This window comes from Eulemur rufifrons, chromosome 23 (genome assembly GCF_041146395.1).
Source record: "Eulemur rufifrons isolate Redbay chromosome 23, OSU_ERuf_1, whole genome shotgun sequence".
NCBI classification, from domain to species: Eukaryota; Metazoa; Chordata; class Mammalia; order Primates; family Lemuridae; genus Eulemur; species Eulemur rufifrons.
In genome coordinates, this window is record NC_091005.1 from 28711407 (window position 1) to 28730702 (window position 19296).

At 36.6% G+C, this 19296-nt stretch overlaps 1 protein-coding gene across 3 annotated transcripts in view; it reads right to left on the reverse strand.

The window, feature by feature from the left end:
• Positions 1-306: 306 nt before the first annotated feature.
• Positions 307-19296, reverse strand: part of TENT4B (terminal nucleotidyltransferase 4B) — a 72618-nt gene continuing 53628 nt past the window's right edge. Inside the window, exons 3-13 of one of the 3 annotated variants that reach the window (XM_069456731.1) lie at positions 18526-18572; positions 16404-16524; positions 14665-14772; positions 12679-12807; positions 11751-11964; positions 10408-10534; positions 10202-10305; positions 9911-10098; positions 7611-7775; positions 6087-6132; positions 307-491 (exon numbers count right to left, since the gene is read on the reverse strand). In XM_069456731.1, the coding sequence (XP_069312832.1) occupies positions 439-491; positions 6087-6132; positions 7611-7775; positions 9911-10098; positions 10202-10305; positions 10408-10534; positions 11751-11964; positions 12679-12807; positions 14665-14772; positions 16404-16524; positions 18526-18572 (1302 nt within the window). In that variant the 3' untranslated portion in view covers positions 307-438. Of the gene's footprint in view, positions 492-4069; positions 6133-7610; positions 7776-9910; positions 10099-10201; positions 10306-10407; positions 10535-11750; positions 11965-12678; positions 12808-14664; positions 14773-16403; positions 16525-18525; positions 18573-19296 lie in introns of those variants that run through there. The other 2 variants (XM_069456730.1, XM_069456732.1) reach the window with 2 other exon arrangements.

Genomic DNA, 19296 nt, shown 5'->3' on the forward strand with positions numbered 1-19296 from the left:
TCTTTAGAGTTAACAAAAAAAAAAAAGAAAAGAAAAAGAAAAAAAGCAGCAGTTCAGGTTTTACATAAAGGCTCATACCAGAGGTTTTGAAGATAAATGAAAGCACAAAGCCTTTATTGAATTGCAGATTATGAATAATAAACCCAATGGTAAGCACTGGGAACAGATGTGAGTAGAAATGCAATTTATAAAATTTTCAAGGCAAACAATTGACATCTTTGAAGAGATTGTCGTTAGCTTAAAAAAAAAAAAAAAAAAAAAAAAAAAAAGCTTCCCGGTGTACAATTCATTCATAGTTTTCATAACTGGTGCCCAGTGATATGACCTCAGGAAAAGTCAAGATTTCATAAATCATTTGTATCAAATCTCTTTTTCTGGTAAATTCCTTAGTGCCTCTGCAGCGGTAACTAGACAAGACTGGAAAGCTTTCAAGATGATTCAAACCTCCAGCACCTCACAGGAGTCCGCATTTCTTAACACAGAAGGCAATGCTAATCAAAGAAGGAAATAAATAACAAGGTTATTAAAAACAAACACTGGCTTCACCAAACTTTCTACACACATGTATCTATGTATATTCCACTAAAAACCGTTTATCCCAATAGTCCTTTTCACATTTTATATCCAGAAACTATACCGGCTGCTACCTCTGTTCGCCTTTAACAACATGCACTAGAGACACTTATTTAATAAGAAGTCAGTAAGTGAAGTGTGACGACTGACACAACAAACAAGCCTTTGGTTTATTTTAGAATTACAGGACTTTCAAAAGCTTTTTCTTAAAAAGTGACTTCTGAAGATTTTAACATATAAAACCAGAAGAGGGGAATCTTAAAAATAGATTAAATCTAGGGACAAAGTGACATATTATGATAAATTGCAAATATAAAAGGTAATAATGAAATGATCTTAGGGAACGGTTACAAATGATACAGAATGCGATTGAAAGGTGAAGATAAAGGTTAACTCAAAGAACGTGGCTGGTAACCGACCCATCATCTAGGGTGTGGGCCGGCTCACCTCTAAGAGGCAAGTTACCAGCCTTGCCAAGTGTCCGGCTTTAGAGAATGCTTCTCCAAGGCCTCCTTTCCCTCCCCTCCCAACCCCACCCCACCCCACCCTGCAGGAAACGAATGACCAGCCTTTACTTCATCTCTCACTGGCACTACATACATTCTGTTTCTACAGCATCTTTCAGATAAAACAGTCCCCCAAAATTCACCCAGACTGTCCTTAGTGGAAACCTTCCCTGTCATCAGGCCACACAGGCTGGCGCAGTGAAAGGCAGCCCAGGGCATGGAACCACAATGACTTAAGTTAAGGTGCAGACACAGGGATGGTGGGCAATACTATTAAAAACTTTCACCGAAACACGCAAGAGAACACCTGATTTCCAAATTATTATCTGTTCTTACTGACATAGCTAAAATGTCCCTAAGTAAATCCAGGAGATAGTGCAAGTTTATAATAACCAAAGGAGATGAACTATCTCCGCCTCTGTGATTCAGCCTCCTACGTAGTGTTACCTCTTTCGGGCTACTAGACTACGAACTAGGTTAACCTCAATATAGCACACAGGTAAGTAGAAAATGTAAAGGCCAAATACATTAAGAAAACACCTGAGATAGAGTAAAACAAATATCAGCAGTTTATTAACTAAAAACTGTCCTTAAATAAGTATTTAGTTCTGGATATCAAACAGATCAGCAGACTTTATAAGCAACTTTTCTGGTTAATAATCTTGTCAACATTCAATTTCTACATATACTTAGCTCATTATTTTTGACCAACATAAAAATTGTCTATGGTGTTAAGTCAAGACAGCTCACAAGAAGATGGTCGAGAAAAAAGCTTCCGGTTAAGTCAAGTTTTCGTGTCACATAAATAACTTTCACAGTAAAATCTGGCTTGAATATCAAGGAACTTATTAAAATTTGTTCTTTAACGTTTATTCCACCCATAAATGTTTTGACAAAATGGCGGTAGCTACAGTCTTGAGGTTTAGAAGCTGAGGCAAGATTAAGAACAACTTCAAGGAACTGCTTATACGAATCATTCCTGCTTTGGTGTTATATCATCCTCTAAACATTTTATTTACTAGATGAATTATGACTCTGATGAAAATTACTATAAAGACTATTAAATACAACTTTTCTACTCAGGTTTAATAGAGCCACTTATAGAATATTTTGCTCACAAAATACTTTCTGAGAATATTGCTTTCCACTAATTGAAACAGGTTAATGAGCTAGGAGAGTAAGAATAGATGAGTAAGAATAAATTCTTCTGATCATTAATTTAACATGTCAATATTTATCACAGCAAAATTGGGAATGTCTTTTTTATAATTTACCATTTAATTTCTGAGAAGATAATTGTGAAGCAATTGCCTAGAAACATTCTTGGTTAGTGACTGAAACACTAAGAAATCAACATGTTAGAATTGAAAAAACTGATCAGTTTCAAACTACATATCAATATTAAAATAAAATTGAGATGTAGCCATGACCAATAAAAATATCAGTAACACTGATCAGTAATACCTGATAATGGTGATTTCTAAAGATTTCTACAGAATAATCCTGATAACCACATCTCCTGGCCACTGGAGAGGTGTAAGCAATGGACACGTCACAGCAGCAGGGCTCTGCGCTTCATAGCGATCATACTCTTTTCTGGCCCCCCTGTGTTTCCGGAAACCCCAACACTAGTCCACAGGTTAAGGCAAACACAACTCACACTTACCATTACATGGGGGAGGGAATAAGAAGAAAATACATGGACATATAAAGTTCCAGAGGAAAAATACTATTAAAAATGCTATCCCTATCACTCAGGTTTTGCCCTGAGTGCAAAGGAAGACATTAGGAATATGTGGAGCCAAATCAAATAACCCAAATATTAATTAGAGGCTCAAAATGCAAGTAAAGGTAAAATGCAATCAAAATAAAACAAAAATGTAACATGATCAACTGCTGCTTGGAGGGCAACTACATGTAAAAAGCACAGATCCTCTAGATCAAAGCTAGACTTGAAAACCAAGTGCAACATCTCCAAACAAAACAAAGACACTAAAAACCAGGCACCTTCGTGGACACCTTCAAACTGGCAGGAAAAAGTGCGTTTACCTTTATCATCAAGACATAATCACTTGGGTTTTGTGCTGACACCCTGCTAACCCATCAGCACCTCTAAAAACCAGTTTTTAAATTTTCTTATGACCAGGTCCACGTACATGACTACCAGAGGAATGTCACCACAGTGAGGCAAAATTGGCAAAACCCCGTTCGTTCTACAAGTTCTAGCAAAGGAAAGTTATGACTCATGGATATGAATGGACTGTAATATTTAAATGACACATATCTGATATATTCACAAAGTCTTTGTAGAAAGTATTAAAACTCAAAAAAGAAAGAAGACAGGAGCCAACTACAGAGATGAAATGTATAAAACAAATGAACAGGCAAACTAAAAGTTCTTGAAAGTATTTTACTTCAGATTGAAAAATGAACAGTTTCCACACTGTTCACTGCAAGATACACAGTATTCACGAATACAATGCTGGTCACCTGAGGAAATGTATACACACCTCAATTTCTCCTCCATGCTTATTTTTAGAAAGATACTGTTTACCAAAAAGAAACTTCAGCAGTACAGGAAAAACTATTTTCCCAATAAATTTACGAAAACCTAAGATTCCCAATGGAATCAAGATTATCTTCCCGCTACCACCACCTTAATATAATCACATGCTTACTGGAACACTAATATTCGCACCCTAAGAATACATTTACTTTCAACAATGAGGGTGATTCTTTAAAAAATAAAAAAAAATTCAGTGTGGTAAATGTAACATGGATCTCTGCAAGTATTAAGTGTCTAAAATAGGCAGCTAATACTGAATTTAATATTATTTTATAAATAATTGTTCCCTTAGCAGTAAACATAAGTCTACACATTCACAATAGTCCTAGAAAATAAATACTGTGATTATGCACAATGTTATGACAAACTAGTTTCAAAAACAAAAGCGCAACATCTTGATAAAAATTCTGATCAGAATAAAATGTGACTCTAAAATTTAAAACATTGTCAAAATAACATCACATTTAAAATCTTCCATGGTTTTACACAAGTACTATCTATGAATTTCCAGTTTTGGAACATATTTTTCTGTTGTGAATTAAAATACGAACATATTGAAAACTGTTAATTTCAGTGATGACATCAGTTTTGGTCTTACGTTAGCATTATTTTCCTTATAAAAAGTTGCACTGAGTGTCCATTAACGGTCTGATTGGTCTCCAATATTTCATAAATGCATATAAAAGAAATTCCTAAAAGCCAATAGTACTTTATATGTATGTATAAAAAAAGAATCTCATCTCAGAAATGGCTGCATTTAACAGAGCCACACACACTGATGCTAAACATAAAAGCTTTCACCTTGAAAGAAAGCATTTTCAGAAATGTCACGTACATTCGATTATATTAAATATTTCAAACTGAGTGTCAAACTCAACAGGTAATGAATAACAGAATTATACATCTCATTTGCACTCAAAGCTGACCACAACCAAAATTTACAGTATGATTGAAACAAGCCGATGTTTAAAAAAGTTTTAATTAAATATAACAATCCACGACAGGAGAGGATAAAGGATGGGATGACAAGGAGCATCTGGTCTTAATGAGGCAATACAAAATAGACCCATTATCAAAGACCATTTAATTTTTAAAGATCAACAATACCAAAAGCATAAAGTGGAGTATAAGAAAATAGTTTTTTCAGTATGATTTAATTAAAGCTGTTTACAGTTATCCTCTCCCACAGTAGTTAAGCATGAATTTTTAAAAGAATAAGATGAGAAACACAAGCACACGCAGCATACAGGGTTAGAGGAGCTAGCATGCAAAGTCTGTGGAACTCGAGATTGCACTGCAACAGGAATGAGACCAGACGTAGGTGGCCTTTTTTTTTCTATTAGGAAGACGGGTGGAAAAAAAAAGACTGCAAAGGAACAAACACAAAATCATGTAATTGCCCATTGCCCAAGACGACAGCACTATAGAAAACAGTTGCAAGTTAATTATCAGAGATGACTAGAGATTTTTCAGTGTTTACACAAAAGTACATAGTACATATTCTTTTTTTTTGTTTGTGTTTTTTTTGTTTTTTTTTTTTTTACAAAATAAAATAAATGTCATTTGCCACCATAAACCTTTTCTTTAGAGAGGAAAAATTTTTGCAGCAGGACACAACGGTTCTATTAAGTCGTTTCAATGCTGAGAAAAACAAATGGAGTAATAGAACTAACCCCTTCCCTATATATGGATGTTAAGATGACAATTCAGATTATTTTTCAAACTAATCCTGAGAAAAAATCTGTTTACAATTTAAACAGTAATGTTATGTAAAAAGTATTAACAAATCCACTATTACAAATATCAATTTCCTATATGGTGTTCTATATATACACACAATAAAATGGTAAATATATGCAAAAATATTAAAAAAAAAAACATGCACGGATCACTTTACCCTTTGGAATCTGGACTTCCTATCAGAGACCTTTGTTTTCTTCCCCATCCCATCCTCTGAAATTGTTTTTGTTTCTATTACCCTACCCACACTGAATACTATTCCCTATAACTCTGCATAAAGCCAATGAGAAATATATTTATTTTACATTCAAGCTTTAAATCTTAAAATGACCCTGTTGTAGCATATGACTTATCAAATAAGCAGCCTTTTTTCCCCCCTTGTTTGCTTGCTTTTTGTTTTTGCAGTTGTCAGTCTTCATGATCCATTCTGTGGCGAGCTGGGAAAAAACGCAGTTGCTAAATCAACGTCTGAACAGTGTGAGGCTCCTGAATGTCTCCCAGGAGTCCCTACGCAACTGTCCTGAGCAAGAAATCATTGCACATAGAAGACAGTCCATCGCACAGCGCCGACTATCTACAAAGGTCTGAGAGGGGCGCGTCCCTCTTGTGTTTCCTCTTTTTGCCATGGTAATACTGATTATTGGATTTGCCTTGATGTTGTTTGTTTGTCATCAAGGAACCATGGCTTGTTTGAGTTGTACCTTGGAAGCCTTTGCTGGAAGATCGGAAGAGCCTTGTTGATCCATGCTGCAGAAAAATAAAGCGGTCAAAAAGACATCAGTGTTAGGGTATACTTGAAAATAACTTAAAAATAGTAGAACTGGAATGCTCCTAACACAAAATGATAAGCTTGAGGTGATGGATACCCCAATTATCCTGATTTGATTAATAGACATTGTATGCCTGTAGTAGAATATCACGTGTACCCTATGAACATATATAACTATTATATACCCATTATAATTAAAAATTTTAATTAAAAAAAAAAGACATCAGTGTTGCAGATTAGCAGAGTACTCCTAAAGACCTAAATTCAGGGGAGCCTTCAAAACTAGGAATGTGCTGGCTAGAGAGGTAGTGATCACTGACTTATCTAACAGGCAGGAAAAGATGTTATGGGCTTGAAGTCTTTTCAGCTCTAAAACTCTCACATTATTTTAATGGAAATACTAAAAAACAGACCACTAGCTTGCCTTCTTAACAGAGTCTGCAGAACTAAAACTCTTCTTACAGAACCTGCCAGCCCATGTACTACATCATAAGTGGCACTACTGGAAGAGGCTCTTGGACACACTCGGGTGCACTGGCAGGTCAGGGCTGGCATGGTTGGTGGCACCTTTCCTGCTATTTATCGCCTGTGGCTTTCTCACGACCCCAGTCCCTTCTGTCAACCCTGTCACTTAAACTAGAATATCCCAATGAGTCTGTGTTTGGTTCACACGGCTAGGCTGGACAGGTAAAGTGAATTCAGAAAGTCAAACCAGACACAGGTGACTGACAAGACAGTAATCCTAATGCCAAGAGGCCTTTTCCCAGCTGTACTCAGAGAGGGTGGAAGGCCTTAGGCCAGAGCCCGGTATAAATGGCTTCCTCCCCTCACTCCGATTCATTACTCATGGCTAATGACAATTTTAGGCACCTAGAATACTTAGGAGTGCCTTTTAAGTCAAAGCTAATGTTAAGCACCTGACCTTGCCTGACAGCTACCTGATCATTTCAACACAGGCAACTAGGTATTGAATATTAAAATATTTAAAAAGGATATATTATTCCCAGATATGCAAAACATTGCCATGAGGCCACACAAAAACCTCATGCAAGTTTATTTCAATTACAATTGAAACCTTTTTATAACTTGATGCAATTCTTTATGATCAATCTGCAATATGATGGGTTGGCGGAATATTTATTTCAATTACAATTGAAACCTTTTTATAACTTGATGCAATTTTTTATTATGAAGCTGTAATACGGTTGTTGGCTGGAACATCTTAGAATGACTGGTCCCTAGATTCCCACAAAGGTTCCTGTTATAATGCTGCCTCATAAAGATCCTCAGGACATCCGATTACCAAAGCACTGTTATGCTTCGTAACCCCTTAGAACAAAAGTTTTTTTCTTCAATCTAGAGTTCTCTTCAAACCATGATGTATATCAATCACATGTAAGAAATTCTAAGTATTTTGTATCGAATACTAACAACTAAAAACACAAATTCCACACACCTGAGATTTGTTGGTGCTGTTGGATGTGTTAGTGGTTTGGGTGCTTTGCATTTTCCCAACTGCCTGAGAGGACTCCAAGGACCCATCTTGCGACCCTACTCGGTTCCCAGTGGACGGACGGCAGAGCAGCTGTTTCGGGGTTTTGCATGGTGTCGCATCGGAATCCTAACGCAAGTCACATGAGTTATAAGGTGACATGTTAGTAATTCAGATATTCAATATTCAGAAAGGAAAGCAATTTGAGCTAAGTACTCTCTGGACTAAATTTAAACATTTGGGAGTTAAAGGAAGCACACTGAAGAATTTACAAAATTAACTCCTTAAGCTTTCTGCCAAACATTTAAAGTGAATATGTTATCAGAGGGCTTCTGCTCACTGTTAAATCCACAGCCCATATCTGATCCTGATGCTCACAGAGTTCTGGGTGTATACGCTTTTTTATTTACAGAAAATGAATCAAGGTACATGGAAAGAACATGGTAAACAGTAAGGTTCCAGTCCCTGGCTTCACTCAAACACAAGACGATGGGTCTAAGAGGCTCGATCTCTGAGAGGCTGTGCTCTCGCCAAACACGCTGTGCGGTGGGTGCAGGCTTCCCAGTGGCAGTCAGCTGAGCTCCCCGTTTCTGGGCCTCCCACTTCTCTCCCCAGGTTTCCACCCTTGGCCCTGGCACTTTACCCAGCATCTCTGAGTCACATCGTTTCAGTCCCTAATGCTCTACCCCGTGTGCCTGTGACATCCAGCTTGGCATTCTGTCCCCCAGAGCACACAGCTCTAGGAACCAAAAAGGCACACAGGTAGATTCGGCATAGGAGAATTTATGACTTCATAATGATATGTGATCATTGCCAACAACATAAAATTATGTCCCTTACGTATTTACTTTTTTATGTCATATGTTTAATAAAGTTGAAATTCTAATAATAGGTAAGCCTATTTTATATCTCAATTAAATAAACTCAAAATTAACCTTGGTTTTAAAAAACTAACTTAAGTTGTAATTGATAGTTAACATTTTATCAGAATTGTGGGAAGGAAAAAAATTCTATCAGGATAGAGACAGAAAGTAGATTAGAGGTTACCAGGGGATAAAGTGGGTAAGAAGCAGAAGCAACTACTAAGTACGGGCCGGGCATGGTGGCTCACGCCTGTAATCCCAGCACTTTGGGAGACTGAGGCGGGAGGATCGCTTGAGGTCAGGAGTTCGAGACCAGCCTCAGCAAGAGTGAGACCCCATCTCTACTAAAAAGAAAAAAATAGAAAGAAATTAGCTGGGCAACAAAAAATAGAAAAGATTAGCCGGGCGTGGTGGCGCACACCTGTAGTCCCAGCTACTTGGGAGGCTGAGGCAAGAGGATTGCTTGAGCCCAGGAGTTTGAGGTTGCTGTGAGCTAGGTTGACGCCACGGCACCTCTAGCTCAGAAAACAGAGCAAGACTCTATCAAAAAAAGAAAAAAAAAAACAACTGCTAAGTATGGCGTTTCTTTTTGGGGTGATGGAAATGGTCTGGAATTAATGGAGATGGCTGCACAACATTGTGACTATACTAAAAAATCCTGAATTGTATATTTTTACGTGGTAAACTTTACACTATATAAATTTGTTAAAATTCAATCAAGAAGCTCAAAAACATTCTGAATGAAAGAAGCTTTACACAAAAGACTATACTTTATATGATTCCATTTATATGAACTCTTTAAAAAGGAAAAACTAATCTACAGTATTAAAAAATTGTAGCAGTGGTTCCCTCTGAGGGTGAAATTGGTGATTGTCTAGAAAGTCACGAGACCCATCTGAGTGATGGCAATATTCTCTGTCTTGTCAGGATTTTGTGTTACACATGTGTGTACATTTGCTAAAATGTAGTCAATGTACAATCACGATTTCCTTATATGTCAATGTTATATCAAAAGGGAAAAACTATAAACAAATATTAAAGTCAGGTTAATAATGTGTAAGCTATGGCACTTTGGGGGAAGTGTAGTGATGTCTGCAATCTACTTCGAAACGGATCCAAGAATAAGATGAATTAATTGTAGATGGTTAGGTGCATGACCAGCAAGTAAAATGGTAGCGGCAGATTCCAGTGCCGGGTGTACAGATGCTCACTGAAACTCGTTCACTTTTGCTGTGTGCTTGAAAATTTTAATAAAATGCTGAAGAACATGCATGAAAGTTATTAAAATTTCCCAGTAATAAATAAGAAAAGGAAATGGCCTTAGCTTTCTAGACAGAGTTAACCCCAGCAGGAGAACGTGCACGTGTCTGCGCGCAGAAGAGCCGAGTCTGTTGTACTTACTACGTCACTAGAGCTGGACTGCGTGGCAGAAGAGGAGGACACTGGACCTGATGAAGAGTTTGAAGAGTGTTTACTAAGAGATTCCGAAGTTTTACTTCTACATTTTCCAGGGGCTTCATTTTCTTCAGATAGATTATTATTACATTTATCTAACTGCTGAGTATCTACTATCAAGGTAACACCATTTCCTGAAAGAGTGGCAAAAGATTGGAAAACGTTTCTTCCCATTAAACACACACAACACAGAAAAGCCTCTAATACTTGGTCAATTAATCAATAAAAACATCTTACCATTGCATGAAGGCTCAGGCCTATTCTTCAAGCCCCATTGCTTTGATATCCAATCTCTATATGTGGCGACTTCATCCGTCACTCTAATTATTCTACCTAATATGCTGCATGTGTTTAAAAAAGGGGGGAGGGAGATAACATTAATTTGAAGATAAGAAGCCACAACCAATTTTGACACAATGGGCTGATTTTAGTTGAACTTTTACCTCTCTGTTTCATTGTTGGGATAGTACTTTGCTATTGGTGATACTGCATGACTCAAAACAACGTAGGCATAATCAAAAGCCTGTTTCACTTGCATGGCCCCATATGAACTCCTTCCAACATCATTACCTTTAAAAGAAACATACACATAACATAGTAGGTTTGACCATTGCTTAATATGAACTAAATATTGATGAGCCCTCTTCCAGGAGAGCAAGGACAACAGCACCCACTAGAGTTGCACCCAGAAGCTGAGCTGTCCCCACAGCTCCCCAGTCTCTGAACCAGCGCATCATATAGTTGGTACTTTACTACAATGTATAAATTGTTTAAATGTATTCTGGCTGAAAAAGAACTATCCTATCCCACATATAAATAGTGATGTAAACAAAAGAAATAGCTGCCCGTTTTCTCCTAAGAGCGAAACCAAGCTAAAATAGAAATACCTTCGTATTTTTTTGTTGTTTCTATTAGATAGATAGATAGATAGATAGATAGATGTATTTCCCACACTAAACTATGGGCTCCTAAAAAGCAAGGATCATCTTGCTGAAAAGTCTTTGTCTTTTGCACAGAGGATCCCAGTGAATGCTCCTTCAACACATAAACACACAGGACAATTCATGTTTATAAGGCATCTCAAAAAGCCAGAAGAGCTCTCAGGCAACTGCTGTATTTCTTCACTGCCCTTCCTTATTTTCAAAGTTTACACATTAAAGCAAATACCTAGCAGCACTTCCACTAAAGTCTCATAATGCAGAATCTAAATATTTTATGATTTTATCAGGAAAAAATAATGTCCAGAAAAATGAGGATACAAACAAGGAAATATAACTTCATGAATGCATTGACTTGCAAGCCAACAGAAGCTGGAAAAACCACAGGGAGACCTTGCAAAATTAAGGCATAAAGAAGAGGTCCCAAAAAGAAACAAACAATCCTCCTGAACTCCTGCTCCTGAATTTAAATACATATTACCATGCTTCCTGCCTCTGAGAACTTTAGAATTATCTCATTAAAGTCCTGCTGACAAAACTGGCTGGAATCGTGGGCAATGGAGGACCCATCTCCTATATCATCAAACTGGAGATGCACATAAATCCATTCTACTTTGCTTCTGAGAGTCAACTGGATTCTACTCTCAACTCATCTGGAAGTCTGCAAGGTGTTTTTTCTGGTTTGTGTGACTATTTTGGTATGTTTGCTTATGAAATATATTGATGAGAAAAGAATGGCTACAATTAGAAGTTATTCCTTCATTTTTCACCTAAAGAGAGCTTAAAGTACAACAAGGTGACTGACAATGCCCTCTCTGAATGCCCACAAATTTACCTAATTTCAATACCTGGTTGTAAAGGATCTTCAATATAAAGCATTGATGGCCTGTAACCATCTAGCATATTTTTCTGTACTTCATCTTTGGCCACATATGAACCACCATCCTTTATCCGGATGCCAGTCTTTAAATAATTGAAGTGCCGTCCATATAATTCAAAAAATTCTATTAAGAGAACACCATAGTTTGTATTGGGGATGCAGGCATCTTCCCTAGGATGTAACTAAAAACAGAAAAAAAGGAAGAAATCATATTGGATTTTTGCTAAATTATCAGGCAGATGTATAAATGACATCCTAACTTCTATAAGCAACGTTATGGTAATTTTGGTCTAGCGTATCAGTCAGCAGATAGCGGGGTAACAGCAGGCTGTACTGCTGTTACAGACAACACTAAAGCCCCATGGTGCAGAACTGGCGGGAGACAGTTTATGAGGCTAAATGTTATGGCTACCGCAGGATGCTGACAGGGCTGGCTTGGCCCAACACATCAGGGAAGTTGGCAGCCCTGTGCGACTCAAACACAACCACTTATAATACTAGACTCTAACTCATCTTACCCAAGTAACAGGTCTCAATTTCAACTAAACTCACAAGATTAGCCGCTTAGAAGACACTCTTATGTTTGGCATTTACACTCCCATACTGTTTACACTTATGGAAGCCAGGCCATACCTTTGCATGCTAAAATTTGCAGTGAAAACTGCAAAGATATTAGAACGTATGGGATTAAAAACAAAAAATATTCTTTCCTGGGAATTTTTAAATACTTATTTGCTAAATAATAAAAAGGTACCCAGTTTAAAGGGAAAAGCCACAAATAATCAAGGGAAGCATTCTAAGTAGTGGTTGACTTAAATTTTTTCCAAAATGTTTCTCTGCCTGATTTCTTTCTTTTACTTTTAGTGTGCATGGTGTGGAATACCTATACAACTTACCTGAAGGAAACTGACTGCCATTAAAAAAAGACTATAAGAACCAATTCCACCTGTAAATACTTCATTAAGGTCCCTCTGTAATAGGAATTGTTTCAATACTAAAACCAAGTATGGCAATACAGGATATTTCTGAAAAAGAAATAAGTTATATTTTTAATGATTCCTATATCAGTAATAGATCTAAGCATTGATGGGGCATAAATTGGTCCTTACATTACAAAACTTGGTGGAGATTTGCAATATACTTAATTTTTTATTTTAAGAGTAAGCTATATAAAAACTAAGCTATAAGTAATTAAGGGTTTTCTCCCCACATGTAAAATCTAAAGCATATATACCTAAATAATGGCACCCAAGCACTCACGACAGCCAGAAACACTTCACAGTATATATCTGATGATGCTCATTCATGACCATGACCATATCATATGCATTTGTAAAAAGATAATATAAACAGTGCAACAACAAAGCCTCTCAAAATTTTAAAGCACCAATCAGAGGGATTTTAAAGAATCCCTTTTCTTAGGTGGTGCTCTGCACAGCCCTGGAGCAAGCAGAGCCCTGCCTGCTGCCTTTCACGTGAGCTGGTGACCACACACAGGCCTCCCCTCCCTCCCGTGCTTTACAGAGAACGAGGCGGGGCTATCTGTGAGAACACACAGCGGGCACATATGTGCAGTTCATCTTTCTCTCGTGCACAAGTTCACTCAGTGCTCTCTGCAGGCCAGGCCGCAGGCTGGGGACACTGAGGGAGACAAGGCAGAAACAAACATCTTGAAAGAAGTCTTAGCAGCCATTACTTAGGGTTGGTAGAGTTACTAGTGATTTCTATTTTCTACTTTACTCTTATCTCTGTTTCCTAGACTTCCTACAACAGGGAACATGTATAGAAGAAAAAAGGTTTATACTTTTTCTGCGACAAAGTCTCATTCTGTTGCCCAGGCTAGAGTGCCGTGGCATCAGCCTAGCTCACAGCAAGAGAGGTAAGTATTTTTAAACATTATGATTGAAGTCAGGCTAGAAACAGCCCATTTTTAAAGAACATTTAGGCAAATATCCATCAGAATTTTATCTGGATATATCCTTGACCCAGAAATTTTGTTCCAGGAATCTTCCTACAAACATTTGCAACTATAAAGAAAGATGCATGTATGGAAAGATGTTCACCAAACCCTTTTTAACGGTTAAAAAAAAAGTTGTTTTCTCAAGAAGAAGAAAATTCACACACACCACTTCCAAAAGAGTGAGATCATGGATAATATCTCTGTTGTTCCACTTTTCTGTCCTCCGAACATGTATATGAGAAGATGATGTTCACAACATGATAAAGTAGTTACCATTTTTTCTTAAAAAATAAAAACTACAGAGCTACTAAGGAAAAAAATTTTGAATGTATAGAAAAGATATTCCAATGTAAACCAAAGCAGTTAATGGTTTTAGCTTAGGGAGAAAAAAAATTGGAAGCTAAGTATGTAAAATGTACTAAAGATAATGTTGATAAATTCTTCCTTATTTTGGAAGAAAACAGAACAAATAGAAATAAATCACTTCAAGACAGAAGTAAGGAAACCTACAGGAACCACTTTATAGGTGACTTGGGGATTAAAATCTAGAAAAGGCTTTTTAAGGTTCTTAAAGGAAAGGTTCTTAATCTAAACTCTTAAGAGATTAAAAACTGATAGGAATCAATTGTGCACCATGATTTCAGCCTTTATGTCCCCAAGAGGAAAGATCTAAAGCACAGAATTTCTTCAAAAACTTTCTCAACCTTTAATTCTTACTTGAGGTCACATTATAAATTAATTACTGATCATTACAATCAGATTCAAAGAAAGCAAAACCATTGCACAGAAAAAAAGCATTTGTCAGCAATATGCATATAAAAATTATTTAGCAAAGTGTATCAGAATACCACCACAAAAGAATTCTCAAAACAAAATTACACGTCTCATAATTCCATTGTATAAACACTATAAATTCTCTAACCTTAGTAAAATCTTTGATTAGGTCAGCTGCTCTCACGCCATTTTGTACATTAAAGCTGATATCAACTTTTACCTCAGTAAAAGAATCTGTTAATTTAATAATAGGTACCTGGAAAGAGAAGAGAGGTAAATTAAAATACTTTAATCAAATTAAATGATAAAATCAGGAGATGGAAGGTTTCTAGACTGGCGGTCAATACTATATACCACAGTTAACCTGGTCTTCTACAGACACATTACATATTTAGTATTTTAACCTCATAAAATTTATTTTGTAATTTCTATCAATTTACAATTTTTTGTTTATTTTGGTGTCCAAACAACTTTATTTATTGGTTTATTATTTATTTTTTATTGTATCTATTTAAGGTATACAACATGGTATTTTGATCTACTTTCCTTGATATACATACTGAAGTGATTACTACAGTCAAGCAAATTCACATACCCATCATCTCATATGGTTGCATTAACTGACATACAGTTAAATTAATTGGGAATCCTGAAATTATGTAACAAAAGCCTTTCTCAAGACTGTTCGACTTCCAAGAACAGTTTCCAACTCAGTATCAGATCAAGAATTATGAATGTCAGGCACTAAATGTTTTCTATCAAACTGTTCCTGATAAGAACACTGCTGGATTTTTAAGTCATACACAGTAACCCACTTGCATTATTGGTCAGTTTGCAAATAGCCCAAAAAGCAACCCAACAAGATAAACTGTAAGAATTATTTTCAAAGAAAAACTGATAGGATGATTTATACAAGACATTAGGAGTTCTTTTTAAAAATGCTCTATTTGCACCAAGCATCAGAAAACTCAGGCAAACAAATTCTGTATGCAGAATTGAGTCTTCAGGCCGGGTGCGGTGGCTCACGCCTGTAATCCTAGCACTCTGGGAGGCCGAGGAAGGTGGATCATTTGAGCTCAGGAGTTCAAAACCAGTCTGAGCAAGAGCGAGAGCCTGTCTCTACTAAAAATAAAAAGAAATTAGCTGGACAACTACAAATATATAGAAAAAAATTAGGCGGGCATGGTGGCGCATGCCTGTAGTCCCAGCTACTTGGGAGGCTGAGGCAGGAGGATCGCTTGAGCCCAGGAGTTTGAGGTTGCTGTGAGCTAGGCTGACGCCACTGCACTCTAGCCCAGGCAACAGAATGAGATTCTGTCTCAAAAAAAAAAAGAAAAAAACCACCACAAAACAAAAAAGAACTGAGTCTTCAAATTAATAGCTTTTTGTAGGAAACAATTTAACTGTTTTGCTCTAAGAAAACCAAAAAATGCAAAAATCCAACTTCTAAAACAGATAGGTTTATTTCTACAATGAGCTTCCATGAAAGTTCCAGATATGATTAAAATAGGGCTGATTTACAAAACCTCAACTATATACAATTTCTCAAGGACACAAAATAAGTTAGAATGGAATGGCAACATCTTCGGTGTAACTATAGACTATTTAATAGAAATCCATATTTTTATTTATACTTTTTTATATTTTAAAAAACCTCTAGGGTATCATGTATGATAAAACTGGGTATTATTTTTTAAAGAAATACATAGCCAGAACAAGTTAGTTTGTTTCACAAACAAAACTTTTTAAGTACAAGCACTGTGACAGTAACAAAATGGAAAAAAATCACATACCCACAATCCAACTGTGCTCACCAAAATTAAATTTTAATTTAAGTTTCATATGTAAATAACTAGAGATTTTAACACAAAATTCTAAAGAACTTACAGTAGCTTTGTCTAGAACTTTCACTGAATCCTCGTCTGCAACTTTGTGTTTCCGAAGAGCTTCTTCGAGGGTCCAGAGGGGTAGATTTTCCCATTTTCCAAACACCACAAGATCGATGTCACTGAACACAGAACACACACACAGAAGGATTTGAAGAAGCAAGAAACTATATTTGTCTTAAGTGACATTCATGCTCATAGACTTTATTTGTAGAGTTAAAACCTATTTCTCACCCTGCCCAATGAAGAAGACTAAATGTGTTAGCGATAATGAGGGATTTTGGGGGGCGTGGGGAGAGGAGGAGACGTTGTTGATTTTAACAACCTCCTCCTCACAGTCATTTTGCATAACTTAGGCCTCAGGAAATAGAGTGATTCTGAAAGAAGTAAAACCTCAAAAAAAATACCAGTTAATGTTTCCTTTTCATAAAGGTTTCTGGTACTAACCCTAAAGACTTTGCTATCTGGATGAAACTAATTGTGACTAGGTGCAAAAAGCAAGATGCAGTGCACCGTGTGGGCAGCATGCTACCACTATGTAAGCATGCGTACTGCCCCCCTCCTCCCTTTTTTTTTTTTTTTTTTTTTTTTTTTTGAGACAGAGTCTCACTCTGTTGCCCGGGCTGCAGTGCAGTGGCATCATCACAGCTCACAGCAACCTCAAACTCCTGAGCTCAAGCGATCCTCCTGCCTTGGCCTCCCAGAGTGCTAGGACTGTAGGCACGAGCAGCCACACCCAGACATACATTTCCTTTTACATGAATAGATATCTCGGAAGGGTATGTGAGAAACTGCCAACATAGCTGATCCAAGGAGGAGAACTAGGGGACAGAGGTGGAATTGAGATTTTTTTCACTGCAATTATTTTTCTGCCTTTTCCAAATCTGAACTATATGGATGTACTACCTATTCATAAAATCTAATTAAATTTTTAAGGAAAATGACTTTTTGGGTTTTGCTGTAGCTCAGAACCTAAATAAGGAATAATATTAATGAACTCAAAGTTGAATATTTTATGGCTCTTGTAGGCCAACGACACTAATGGGAAGAATGGAAATTGCCAGGGTCTATCCACTTCAACATATTTTAAGTTGGAGTAAAGTAGACCAAATCAAGCTCAAATAAAAAAACATATTGGAACGCTTTTCCTTCATAAAGACCAAACCGTTTCAATTCTAAGGGGGCAACTATCCACCCTTCAGGCAAACATTACCGGTCACCAAAGAGCTCCTCCAAGGCTGTGGGTTAAGATAGATCTCATTTGAGAAGACTGAAATTGAGGGTACTGAAATTTCAGTACCATTGAGACTGAAAAAGGGTACTGAAAAGGCCAGGACCATCCTCAGAGAAGAGTTTTTGTGCCCTGAATTTCTGGTTCAGGATTGCTGGAATCATACCAGCAGAACGAGTTCTTAATTATAAAAAAAAGAGAGAAAGAGACACCTTAAATTCCAGAGTATATCTAGTGCTACATATAATCAGTCATTTTATAACAATACTACATTAACATCTATGTTAGTGGGTTAAGTGATGGGGTTGAATGGATGAATCTTAAATGCATTAACCTAAGTGAAAAAAGCTAGACTTAAAAAGATTACATATTGTATGATTCCATTTTTTGAACACTTTGGAAAAGGCAAAACTATAGGGACAGCGAAAACAGATCAGAGGTGGGGGAAAGAGTTTTAATGTAAGGTGCAGAAGGAAGGAATTGGGAGGTACAAGGAAAATTCTTCTGTATCGCGACTGGGGTGGTAGGTACATGATTTTTTACATTGTGTAAATCTGTAAATTAAAAATATTTATATATCATGAAATAAAAATAAGGGGAAATAAACTTCAAAAGAAAAAAAATGTTCTGGAGTTGAGCAGTTCTCTGCCAAGTAGTCAATTTCTGCAAATTAGCAACTGATTCCACCACTACATGCTGCCTTTGACATCTCTGTATCATCTCAGTCTTGATCCGAAACGATATTCTACTTCAAGGTAATTCAAATAAAACACCAGTGGATGAATTTTTGGTTTATAAGTCTAACTGCTTTGTTTACACTCATAATGCATTCAGTAACCAAAATGAATACACTCTTTGTACAATCCCTTGAAACCTTCATAAGTATACTAACCTAGTAGGTAAATACAGGCCAGTTTTAAAACTTCCAAATATTTGGACCTGAAATAGAAAAAGAAGATATTATATTGAGGTATCAGATAAAAAGTCACCTGGCTATGGAGAAATGCCAGTTTTTGCTACCCTCTACTGGTACTTTTTAGTACTACAAGAGCCTTTTTTTTCCTAACACCATGCTTTCATGAATTGGGGACTCTTTCACAAACAGACATTCAGAATATAATTTAAATTTATCAGACTCAAATATGAAACATACAGACTAAAACACAGTTTTCCCTTGGTATCTGAGGAAGACTGGTTCCACCCCTCCCACACCAAAATCTAAGGATGCTCCAAGCCTGTAATATAAAATGGCATAATATTTGCATAAGACTTACACAGCCCTCCCATATAATTTTAGTCCTCTGTAGATTACTTAAAGTACCTAATAAAATATAAATGCAACATAAATATTTGCAATATAATAAAATATAAATGCAACATCAACATTTGCTATACTGTATTTTTAAAAATTTGTATTTTTTAATTTGTGTATTATTATTTTTGTCAGGTTTTTCTTTCCTAAATATTTTCAATTCGAGGTTGATTGGATATGGGGATGTGGAGCCTGTGGATAGACTGGGCCAACTGTAGAAAACTTTCAAAAGTAGTATTCAGGTCACTGAGGTTTCCTTATAAGCCAGAGACACAATCACAAACTCTTAATTTTTGTTCTCTAACAGAAGTCTTCTTATAGATTACTAAATTAGGGTCAGACTACTTCAAC